The following is a 12,943-nucleotide window of genomic DNA, read 5'->3' on the forward strand; positions in this document are numbered from 1 at the left end:
CCGTGTAGACAGAGGCAAGGATGAGCCAGCCCTGAGGGTGTGCTAGGGGCGTAGCTGGTACCACCTCCCTTGTCTGTTGTGTGTGGTGGTGGGGATAAGGGAAAGATGCCCTCCCCTCTTGCCTCTACCACCTCCAGCTGGTGAGTGAACTGACCTTTTTGTCGGCTGCATCACTTGGGGAAGAGGGTCCTGCACCTCGTCTGGGCAGCACGAGAGAGCCAACCCTGTTGGCAGAGGTGGGTGAGCCAGCTCCAGAGCTGTATGGGAGAGCTGACCCCACTTCTTGTCTGTCATGCATTGGTTTGAGTTGGGGCGGGGGCAGATGCACCCCCTTACGGCTTGACCAGACTAACAAGCTGACCTTCCCAGTTACCAGCTGCCGCACTCGGGAAAGTGGACCCTGCACTGAGCCTGGGCAGCACAGTAGAGCTGTCCGTGGTAGCAAAGGTGTGGGAGACAGTCCCAAAGCTGTGAGCATGGGAGAGCTGTCTCCGTTTCTCATCTATCATGCAGAAGCATTGGCAGCAGAGAGACGCCTCCTCCCTCTAACCCCTTACCAACCAACAATTCCTGAAGCAGGTGGAAGAGTTGGCGCTGAGAGCATAAGAGTGGGGGAGTGGTCCCTGTTCCTCATCAGCTAGAGCACGCGGGAAAGTGACCCCTATTCCTGGACAACACAGTATTGCTGGCCCTGAAGCCGTAGGTGTGGGAGAACTGATCCTGAGGCTGTGAAAGCAGAACGGGCCCCACTCCTTGCTCATTGCTCCTGAACTCGCCAGGGCAGTGCTAGAGAGCGCACCCTGGTGGTGAAGACGGGGAAGAGCTGGGGGGCTGACCAACCCTGCAACTACCCAGGTCCTGAATCGGGGTTAAGTGTTGGCCCACCCCAACATCCATCAAACCCATCTGTGAGCTGCTAGAGCATGAGGGTGGAGGGTGAGGGTAAGGTCGGTCCTGTGGACCTACGGTTGCAGGGTCTCTACGACACAGGACAGTAGCAGGATGCCCAGGAAGAGTCCCAGAGAGGGCCCTGTGTTGATGGTGTAGACCAGGGGACCTTTGAGCCCAGACCAAGGATTCTTTGTGATGAAAGTGTGAAGTAAAAATGTATGGATAAAGGGGTTTGCTGCGTGGTTCACTGTGTCACACTGAAGCTTCCGTGATGAGATTTTTCCCTTTCTCTCTCCCCCTTAAATTTTATTTGGTTTTATTCTTCATGGTGGGGAGAAAGATGGGTGCAATTGGGAGGCATGATGTGAAGACACAAAGAATGAATAAAAAGAAAGTTAAAACAATTATTTTCCCACAGAGCAACAATAAAGCAATAAACACAGGAGGTTTAGTTAAAAAGTCAATAGAACAGCTGAAGTAGAACCCTGCTTATCCCCTGGGTGAGGATAAGACCTCTATCACAAAGTTTGAGCCAAAATTGAAGCAAGGATTCCCAGAGAATGGGAATTAGTCAGGGGCTTATAAAGGCAAAACCCACAAGCCTATGTGCTTCCTGCCTTTGTCCCACGGGAGCAAGCATGCATCCTGAAGTACTTCCTGTCTACGTATCTCCCACCTATGTGTGCTCAAGCACGTCCTGTGCAGTTGGGGCAACCAACCTTGTTTATAGAAGAGAAAACACGTGACTTGTTATCTTACATGAACAACAGAACCCAGTGTTCTTGGGCATTATCTGTCCTTGGGCAAGTGGGGCTTAAATGTCAGAGGCATTTTGTTTTACGGATCTATTAAGCATAGTAATTTAAACTTAAAACATAACTTTAGCCCTTGCACCTAAAGCAGTAAGTAAATAAATACAAGAATGTGTAGTTCCCAAGTCAGCAGAGGAGCTATGTGGACCCCTAAAGAGAGCATTGCACAAGGGGTGTTATCAGTGTTGTGAGACTGGAGAGTAGGGTGGAGATTCAGGTCTGGAAGGATTTGCACAAAGCCCTACAAAATTTGCAAACTGAACAAACAAGTTGTCCAAGAGGAAGGCTAGAAATCCTGGCCAGGCCAAAGTTCCTGGACACAGAAGTGGTCCATAATGTTCCAGAGTGACCTACGGTCCACCCTAACACCTAAATGCACACCCCAACCAAAGGCATGCGATACGTGAAGTTACATGTAGAGTTACATACTGCACAGCATGCGCCAAAAAGCTGCACTGTGCAAATGAGCCCAAGGTTTGTGATAAGGTGACATGAAAGATGCAGCCAGATCATTGGGTATCTCCTCTCACAGCAGCAGAGCTTCAGCAAGGGTCACAGACGTGAACATGCCTGATCATGCCAGATCATTGGGTATCTCCTCTCACAGCAGCAGAGCTTCAGCAAGGGTCACAGACGTGAACATGCCTGATCATGCCAGATCATTGGGTATCTCCTCTCACAGCAGCAGAGCTTCAGCAAGGGTCACAGACGTGAACATGCCTGATCATGCCAGATCATTGGGTATCTCCTCTCACAGCAGCAGAGCTTCAGCAAGGGTCACAGACGTGAACATGCCTGATCATGCCAGATCATTGGGTATCTCCTCTCACAGCAGCAGAGCTTCAGCAAGGGTCACAGACGTGAACATGCCTGAAGGCGGGAGTAAAAAAGCCGATGAGGCAGAGAGAGTCAGCACCAAGACAGAAGACTGAGGCTCAGCCACGTAAACAATCGCTACAAAGCCTACCTACACACCCTTGACATGGTGTGTGCTGGAGGCATAGACAGACAGGCAGTGAGCAGGAGAACCAGAAAGGCAAACCATGGAAGCACTGGGCGCCAGAAAGCCGGCTGGTCATTTTAATGATGAGCAAAGTCGATTCTAAGGGGAACAAGAAGACCAGAGATACAGTGAAATAATGCACAAGGCTAAAGAAACCCATTTTAAAGGAGCATTAGTTAACTAGTTCTAAATCTCTGTGCCTGGCAACAGCACAGATAAAAAGCTCCAGAATACAGGAACCCAAGGCAGAACCATAGGTGACATGGTGTAGAATGTTCTGTATTTGTGTTGCTTTCATTGGTTGGATAAAGAAACTGCCTTGGCCTATTAATTTGTATCACCATGAGGTCATGGCTTACTGGGAAAGATTATAACCAGCGTCAGTTTCAGGCAGGAGCTTCATGGCATCTGTCATACTGTCCTTCTTCCCAGCATCCTGTTCTGTCTACTCCACCTACCTCAGTGCTGCCCTATCAAAAGGCCAAGGCAGTCTCTTTATCCAACCAATGAAAGCAACACAAATACAGAAGGACCTCCTACACCAGTGACAGAAGCACAACTGAATGATGTTGGTGATTTTAATAGTTTCCTTCCAGCCACACACAGGGTAGGAAGAGAATATAAAAGATACATAATATTTAAATTACACCAAAGTAAGTAGGTAAGAATTAATCATGTGAGGGTCGCTACCTGAAACTCTTTCTAGTTTCTAGTGCCAAGCACTAGCTCCATCTCACTGTACATTTTGAGGTTGTGATGATGGGCATGTGGTCTTCACAGGTGTGCCACCTGGAGTGCAGACCCTGGGTCTCCATGCTTCAGGAGATCCTGACACACCAGTGTTGTGAAGTTGTCATTAGTGTTCAGTGTAGTATTGCCAGTGTGGGAGACCAAGTGTGCCACCTCGACAGATGGCTTTTCATCATGAGGACACTACTAGAGTCTGCCAGCAGAGGCCGGACAGCAAGCGGAGATGCTTCTCCATGATGCAATGGCTGCAGCAGCCTGAGGGGTTCCTTTGAGAGACAAGCTGCATCCTTGGCTTCACTGCAGAAAGGAATCTGGCATGTGCCAGTTTGAAGTAGAGGCAAGTTTATTAAAGGTTTCAAAAAAGATTTATTAATTTTTATGTTTATGGGTGTTTCTACTGCATGGATGTCTGTGTATCACATGCATGCATGGTGCCTGTGGAGGCCAGAAGAGGCTGTTGGCTCCCATGGAACTAGAGTTACAGAGAGTTGTGAGCCTTCATGTATGCTAGGAACTGCACCTAGGCCCTCTGTAAGAGCGGCCAGTACTCTTAACCACTTAGCCCACTTTCCAACTCCTAAAATGGATTTTCACCATAGGTGTAAGTGTTGGGGGTCAGTAGGAGAGGTGTCCAGGGGAAGAGAAGACACACTCAAGAGTGGTATAGGCTTCTTGAGAGTCCCCTTGCCTAGCCCTTGCAACAGTCATACACAGGATTTGAGGTGCGAGAGTCCCCTTGCCTAGCCTTTGCAACAGCCGTACACAGGATCTAAGGTTATCTGTCAAGGGTTGCCGAGGAATGTAGAGGTCGTGGCAGGTGGTTCTTGCCATGTGCTCTGCAGGGCTTTAGCTGATGCTCTTACTCCTTAGATCCTAAGAATTGCAAGGGAAGCTGAGCTTTCAAAACATCATCTGGGAAGGAAGATGGCCACACTGAAGTCCACGTGTTCATGGTTACTCAGGGCTCATCGCTATTTTAACATTCTTATTTGAAAATACCTCACGCAGAAGGGAAACTGTATGTCATCAACCTTCAAAGCAAACGTTAATTGTTCTGGAATTCTTCACTTTCACTTGACAGAGGCTTTGACTGAACTCTGGAGTGAGGGCTCCTGCCTTTTCCCGGGTCCCCACAATTTCCCCCATCATATTTAGTGAGATCATATTAAATAAGGAAATCCAGGAACATCTGCCAAGGCAGCTCTCTTCCCCAGGCAGCAGCACCCCCTGTAATATACGACAGATCAGTAGGGAGACAGGCAGAAGGGCCACTATGAAGGAAGACAGTCTTTTTATTGAAATATTTTACATGAACACACACGCAAATACAGTCCTCCGAAGGAACAAATGTAAAAACTGACAAACCACCCAACCACCCTTTTAGGAACGAGGAAGACCAACGAGGAAGACCATACATGTGCAGACGAGAAGTGGGGCCCAAGCCTACCCACAGAGAAAGTTCTAGACTGAGTTTTGGTTTCCTAAGCACATGGACCATAGTTGTAGCTTCACACAGTAGGATGATCCCTGCTGTAGCATGGCGAAATAACAGCAATTACAACGAAAACAAAACAAAACAAAACAAACCCACACGAAGCTTGCTGTGCGGAAAGTAAACAGTTCTAGGTTGCAGAAATAAGTTGGCCTCCACTCCCTAGCAGACCATTTGTAAAAGCCCTTCACCAGTCAGTTAGCGGGGTGCATGGTATAAATGTTTTCATAATGGAGCACATGTAAACATTATTTCAAAAATATCTACAAAAGTTTAAGTGGAGAATTTCCATTTATCTAGCAAAATATTGAGAAATTTGACTGTTTTCAACAGTTTTTTTTTGTGGGAAGCATACATATAAATTGTTACTAATATACATATAGGTTCTGAAACATGGTTTTTATTTTTTGTTTTGAAACATTGTTTTCAGAGACAATTTTATTTATAAAATACTTTCCACTGACGTGCTGAACAAATCAAATGACTTCTTTAAAGAAACAAGGCAAGGAAGCAGAGTGAAACTGATCCAATAATTCAAGTTTTTTATGGTAAAATATTTACTTCATGTATATCAACTTTAGTTACGTTTAGACGTCAGAGTGGTAAAAAAATCAGAATTTAGAATTGTGAAAACAGAGTCCTTTTGATGTTTGAATAGTTGTGAGCAAAGAGTGGTTTGTGGGACTCAGCTTGACCCCCAGACACTGGTTTGGTATCTATGTGAGGCCCTGGGGATGAAGAAGCAGTGAACGCAGGGTGGGATAGGGCCAGCCTCTTGACTACCTGGAATTGTGTAAGTGCAGTGCCTCTGGAGGCCATTAGGGGGCATCAGACCCCCGAGTTGGGATTAGCAGTGGCAGTGAGCCATAGGAGCTGGACGGCAGAGACTAAACCAGTGCTCTCTGCAAGAGTAGTAATGTACTCTTAACCACTGCGCCATCAACCCGGCCTCTAAGTGCATTAAATTGTAATATATAACAAATATATGCTGAGTGTTTTAAAAAGACTATTATCACATTACAGAAAAATTAAGTATGAATTTTATCCTAGATTATTATTGGTTTTTTTTTTCTTTGAGACTGAGTTTCTCTTTGTAGCTCTGAATGTCCTGGAATTCTTTATATAGACCAGGCTGACCTCAAACTCACAGATACCTCCTGCCTCCTAAGTGCTGGGACTAAAAGGCACTTGTCACCACAGGTGGCTGTCCTGGAGTATTTAACTGAATGTGAAATGCTTAATATTTTATGACCTCTGAGAAACAAGGAGAACTATGCAGTCATTTTTTTTTTAAGCTCACAGGACATGTGTAGAGCAAATACACAATATGTATTCTTAGCTTGTCAGCTTTCTAAAGTTCCAACAATTTACACAATTAAAAGGGCATCAAGTTTTTTTCTGTTTCTGCCTTCTGGCCTCCCATTATACTCAGGGTTCCAGTGTTAAAGAGAACCTGCATCAGAAGTAGAGGCCCAGAGTGGAGATGCTCCTCTGGGTAGATGAGCTATTTGGTACCTGTAACCTATGAGGTTTTATAATATAAGGGGTGGGACTGTCCCTCCTGGGTATCAATGCATTGTGCAGAGACCCATCCTTCTAGACCGCATGAACTAGAAACCATGCTTTAATTTGGTAAATTCCTGGAAGCTAACTTTTCTTGTCTGGCTTGCATAGCATGCTAAAAGGCACTTAGGGCCCAACATCTTCCCTCCATCTCCTGAGTATCACAGAGTATTTCTGAAATGCAGCCTTTCCAGAGACACTGTGGCCCTAGACACATCTGTGACTTTTTTCAGTGTGTAGGCCTTTGTACGGCTCATATAAGGTTAGGGGCATGCGGACACACATCCAGCGAAGCCGGTTAAGCTTGGGCCAGACTGCAGCTGGTTTCTGTTTAGGAGTAAGAATGCTGCACGGTGCTGTGCTTGGTGACCCTGGTGGAAGAGGTGGTTACGGTAGAATTGCGATGGCCAGATTCCTCTGAACTATGCAGAGGGCCCAGGCCTCCCACACTGGAAACCACAGTCTTCCTAGCCTTGAGAGAGGTTTCGCTAGGAATCTGGTAACCGGACTGCAGTGTGGAAGCAGGGGTCATTACTCTTTCTGTCACTGTGACGTTCTGTCCTGCTGCCACACTGGGCATTACCAGAGTGGGCTGCACGGCAGAGCTGGGGGCAAGGATGCTCTCCCTTTCACTCACCATGACATACCGTGCATCTTTCAGATGCTGGGTGACCTCGACGGGCTTAGGGACGCTGCCATTGGGCTGGATCAGTCGTTCAGTAACAACGACATTTTCGCCATTGGCATAATGCTGATCTACCAAGGTGGTGGCTGGAGCGTACACCCTCTCTGTCACAATTAGGCTCTGCGGCTGTCTAGGACCCAGGATCACAGTGCTGGGCGGCCCTGTGGCGCCTGTGGCATAGGAAGTTTCTGTCACTATGATGTTACCAGAAGCCACGGGATCAGGAGCTGGTGGCACTACCTTTTGACTCTGCCTGGAAGACACAGAGCTTTCAGTGACAATTTCCTGCATGACTTTCTCTGTGTGTGCTTCGGGCAGAGGTTTCGAGACTTGGAAGCCACGGTCAGAGGAGTATGTGCTCTCTGAGCTGACTGCCATTTGCTCATAGTGTGAGCCTGAAGCTGGCTTCACGCTCGCTTCTTGGACAGGCTTTTGCCTGTGTTCAACGTCCACATCCAAATTGATTTTTCGGCCCAGGCAAACTTCGGCTAGTGTCTTGAATTTAAGCCCCAGGTCGTCTAAGAAGAGGTCATCACGTTCTCCCTCGATAAAGCTGCAGCAGCCAATGGAGCCTCGGAGAGAGTCCGTCTCTTCCTGGGAGTAAACGAGGAGGCAGTCTTTGGCCATGTGGAGGTCGTCGTCTTCAGCATAGGAGGCTGCTTTCTAACAAGGAAAAAAGATTGGGGCCGGATCATTACCGACACAAATTCATTTAAAAGCAAGGCTTGATGCTCATGTTTATAAGGCAAAAGCTAAGGAAAATTGAGTCTAATTACAAGAAAACGTAAGAGCAACACAATGAGACATCCTACATCACAGCTGGCCTGTCTTCTCATAAACATCAATACTATGCAAGATGAAAAACCGTCGGGAGTGCAATGCCAGACGGAAAGTGAATAGTGTCATGGCAACCCAATTAGACATCACACAGGAAAGCATTTGAAGACAATTACCATTATCATGGAATTTACCACTGACTAAACTGAGATGTAAATTTCTTAGTTTGTTAGCTGTACTGTGGTAATAGAGAACATGTGTGTGTTTGTAGGTGTGCATATGCGTTTGTGAGAGTGTGAGACAGAGCAGAAAAAACAGGTAGAAAATAATAGCAAACGGAATTGGCAAAAGCCCATATAAGCAATGAATAGGCTTGGAAATTTCTGCTATCTTTCAGATATAATGCTATGTATCCCAGGCTGGCCTCAAACTCAGTATGCGGCTGGGTCTTCCTGCCTCTGCCTCCTGCATGCTGCAGTTAGAGATGTGTGTCTCCACATCCAGCCGTCGATTCCTCTGACAATCCTATGAAAGCTTTGAAGTTCTGGCTCCCATTCCTCTTTTGGGGGAGAGACTGGACTTTGAACCTAGAGCTTTAAGGGCTTCCGTTGAGCTAAACTTCTAACCCCTGCAATGCTACCAGACCTATTCAAGCACTGTGATACCCAGCGCTCAACCGTGGCTGTTAGATTCAGTCCGTTAACAGTGCTGCTATGTTTCTTGCATCCTTGCCAACTTCCTCTCTACTCTGACAGAATAGGCTCCATCCTGCAACTATAATTGTGGGTTTGTCTATTTCTCCAGGAGTTTTGGCTTGATTTGAAAAAAAAAAATCAAGGCTTCTAATTCCTGTTGTAAGGCAAAGACATACTTAGGAGTGGTTGGCTTCTGCATGAATTGACTAGTTTTCGTTTTGAAACAGATTTGGTTCTAGTAATGCATATATTCTGGATGAATTCTGTCTACATGTAACACTTGTTTGCAGTCCTGTTTTCAGTCGCTAGTCTCAGGCCACGATCTCTGACCACAATCTTTCATGGAACTTTCTCCATGGTTTCGTTGTGAATTCCCATCAGAATGACATGTTTTATCGTATAAACAGCAACCATGTGGAACTGAAGAGATAGCTCAGTGCTTAAGAACACTTGCTGATCTTCCAGAGGACACAGGTTTGATTCCCACCACCCACATGACAGCTCACAGCCATATGTTCCTCCAGTTCCCGGGATCGGATGCCCTTTTCGTTGCCTGCATGTGGTGCATAGACAGACATGCAGGCAAAGCATCTGTACACACAAAATCAATGAATAAATTAAAACAAACAAACCAAAGAAACAAAACTGTAAGTAGATCTACTAGCCTGCCTGTTTTAGGCTATGTTCTCTGTCCTCCTTCCCGTGTTTAATCCCCCCATGCCTGCTTCCTCATGGAGGTTGTATTTTTTTGACCCAGGGTCACTTATCATAGTCACATGACTTCCTTTGACCAAAGAAATGCAAGTGTAGAAAGGGAGAGAGTCCGAAAGAGCCTGTGATGATTAATCTTCATTATTGACTTGACTGAATGGAGAATCACCTTGCCAGCATGCCTCTATGTGTGTCTATGAGGCAGTTTGCAAAGAGGATTGAATGAGGGTGGAAGGCTCACCCACACTAAATGTGGGTGGTGCCATCCATGGGCTGGGCTCCCAAACCAAAGAAAGGAAAGAAGAAGACCGTGAGCCGAGCACCAACCTGCACCTCAGCCTCCTGACAGTGACATAATTTGACTAACTATCTCATGAGTCCGTCACCATGCCTTCCTGGTGATGGTCTGCAGCTAACTTCTCCAGCCACGAGCCCAGCACAACGCTCCCTCAAGCCCTGTCTGTCAGGTGTTTTATCTTAATGAGATAAGCAGCCACCAGAGCCCACGTCTGGTTCTGCCACTGTGGTTTGCCCTGCGCCACAGGATGGGAGCTTCTGGGGCTCAATCTGCTTCCTTAGTGTGCATCTTAGAATGATAATGACATGGAACAAACAGAGCAGGAGGAAGTTGACAGTAGAAACACGGAGAAAAGGCCTTTGTTTTTTTTGTTTTTTTGGTTTTTTGAGACAGGGTTTCTCTGTGGCTTTGGAGCCTGTCCTGGAACTAGCTCTGTAGACCAGGCTGGTCTCGAAGAGAAAAGACCTTTGTAAGAACTAAGCGGACTATGCATCCATTTGTGAATGCATTACTTGGTGAACACTGTCTGTCTCAAAGGACCCCAGCTCTCGTTCCCATTGCCTGTAAACACAACTAAACAGAGCCCCCAAACTTTCCCACTAATTATACCTCTCACAATAGCCTACTTAGTAACCTAGAATTTCACATTTTTAGGTAAATGCTTCCCTCTCCCTCCAGGGCTTACCTCTGTGAAGTAGCTTCTTAGGAATTCCTCATTCATTGCCACAGCAGCTCCTCGAGCCCCACCCATGCCTCCGGAAGCCCCGGTGGCTCTTGTTATCCTTAGTGTTTCATTGGCTGCTATGACTCCTGCTGTCCCCACTTGATGAGTGGCCCCGGCAGTAAGGAGGCTTCTGTGTTCTTCCCATCTCCCGTCCATATCGGACATCTCATGCTGTCCTTTGGTAAAGGAAGCTGAGCTACTGCCTTTCACCAGGCTTTCCTTGATCATCGCGCCGCCTGCACCTCCTAGTCCGTTTCTCATTGCTGAATTCTCGGCATGATCTGCCACCAGAAGCGATGGCACCACCTAGGGGAAAACGCGGCTCAGAAATGAATTTGAAGGACAGAGGGTGGGTGTGCTTGGCAGAAGATGTGAGCTAAGTGAATGTAAGGCGGGAGAAACTATTTTTTCCTCAACAAATTAGGAAAACGGGGTGGGACACATCTGTTGGGGTCATGTGAAGGATTTCTTCTTCCTGCTTCAGAGCTGACTGTTGTGGGAGGGTCTTCTATTTTGTGTTGATTTCATTGGTTAATAAAGAAACTGCCTTGGCCATTTGATAGGCCAGCCCTTAGGTTGGGTGGAGTAGACAGAACAGAATGCTGAAAGGAAGAGGGAAGTGAAGCAATCGCCCTGCCTCTTTTCTCTGGGCAGACGCTATGGAGCCAGACGCCAGGTCAGACATGCTTAATCTTTCCTGGTAAGCCACCACCTCGTGGTGCTACACAGATTATTAGAAATGGGTTAATCAAGATATGAGAGTTAGCCGGTAAGAGGCTAGATATAATGGGCCAGGCAGTGTTTAAATGAATACAATTTGTGTGTTGTTATTTTGGGTATAAAGCTAGTCGTGCAGGAGCCGGGCAGGATGAAAAGCAGGCCTGCTTGCCTCCTCACTACAGCTGACTATAACCTGTGGAGGACCCAAAGCCCAGATTTCCTCATGTGGTCTTGATATACTCTCTTTCCCAGAATCCACCTCCCCCTTGAGGTTGTCTGTGACAGTTACAAAACTCTGAAGCTTCAGCTGGACACATGGCCATTCACAATAAAGATTCTATTTCCAGTCTTCCATTGCTACCAGATAGGAGTCTCTTGCCTTCTGATTAAAGAGAATGAAGAAGAAGAAGAAGCAGTAAATGCAACTTGTAAAAACTGCCTACAGGGCAGTTCTTCATGATGTCTCAGCTGCTACTCCAGCATGAGGACAGGAACTAGTGTCTAGGATGGAACCCATCTGTGGGGCATCTGGAAGGAGGCGGGAGGGGAGCGTGTTGAGGTAGCTCCATGCTGCTTGATTAAGGACTGCCTGCATTTACTCATTTATGTTTGACACAAAATTTCACTATATAGTCTAGACTGGTCTTGAACTTGTGACCCTCTGCCACTGCTCTCCCAGATACCTGTGTTGCAGCTTGAATATGAAATGAACCCCATAGACTCATGTGTTTGACCACTTGGTCCTCAGCTTGTGGGATGCTCTGAAACACTGTGGAACTGTTAGGAGATGAAGCGTCAATAAAGGCAGTGTATCACTGGGTGTGGACCACTTCCTGTGTGCTCTCTGCTTCCTAACTCCAGATGCAATGTCACCAGCCTCTTCACACTCAAGCTGCTAAGCCTTCCTTGCTATGCTGAACTGTATCTCTCAAACTGTGAGCCAAATAGGCCTCTACTTCCTTAATTTGCTTTGTTACTGTTGCTACAGTCACAAGGAAAGTAATTGTGGTTTGAAAGAAAATGGTCCCCAAGGGGAGTGGCGCTATTAGGTGTGGCTTTGTTGAAGTGGGTATAGCCTTGTTGGAGGAAATGTGTCATTGTGGAGGTGGGCTTTGAGGTCTCATATAAGCTCAAGCCACACCCAGTGTCTCAGATCACTTCCTGTTGCCTATAGGTCAAGATGTAGGAACATCAGCTTCTTCTCCAGCACCATGTCTGCCTGCTTTCACTGTATCTCACCATGATGATAATGGACTAAACCTTTGAACAGTAAGCCAGCCCATTAAATGCTTTCCTTTGTAAGAGTTGCCATGGTGTCTCTGCACAGTATTAGAAACCCTAACTAAGACAGTAATCAACATGGAGAACATCGTGTTCTTCCTTGCCAATATTCAGCTTCCTGACACTTTCTGTTGAAACATATATCCTGCAGGAAATGGTACTTGTGGCAGATGAAAAGAGACCCCGGGTGAAGACACATTGGAAGAATAGGGGATCTGACCATCAAGCAATAGGAAAAGGGATTTGGGTCACTTCAAAAGCACCTGTGGGGTTGGGGTCTACCTCTGTCAGTGGACCATGCTGAGAACGGAAGGGGTGGTGAGAGGACCACTTAGTAGTGGGCAGAAGTTCCAAGTCTAAATTCCCACAGGCTCCTGCTCTTGTTCTACATAGCTTGGATCACCTGCTGACTCCTGGTCTGCATTCTCGTTAGCACAGGATATACCACAGTACAGTCAAAGCCCCTCAAGTCTGCTCTAGTGCACGAGAATACACTATTGCGGGAACCTGCTGTTTAACCGAGGCGTGTGGTGAGATCCAA

The 12,943-nt window shown here is 46.7% G+C and overlaps 1 protein-coding gene across 2 annotated transcripts in view; it reads right to left on the minus strand.

Annotated features, from left to right (window-relative positions):
• Nucleotides 1-4,730: 4,730 nt before the first annotated feature.
• Dsg2 (desmoglein 2) overlaps nucleotides 4,731-12,943 on the minus strand; it is a 46,377-nt gene continuing 38,164 nt past the window's right edge. For both annotated transcript variants that reach the window (XM_075969250.1, XM_075969249.1), the window contains exons 14-15: nucleotides 10,363-10,707; nucleotides 4,731-7,859 (exon numbers count right to left, since the gene is read on the minus strand). In XM_075969250.1, coding sequence (XP_075825365.1) covers nucleotides 6,843-7,859; nucleotides 10,363-10,707 — 1,362 coding nt within the window. In that variant the 3' untranslated portion in view covers nucleotides 4,731-6,842. The remainder of the gene's footprint in view (nucleotides 7,860-10,362; nucleotides 10,708-12,943) is intronic.

This window comes from Microtus pennsylvanicus, chromosome 4 (assembly GCF_037038515.1).
Source record: "Microtus pennsylvanicus isolate mMicPen1 chromosome 4, mMicPen1.hap1, whole genome shotgun sequence".
NCBI lineage: Eukaryota > Metazoa > Chordata > Mammalia > Rodentia > Cricetidae > Microtus > Microtus pennsylvanicus.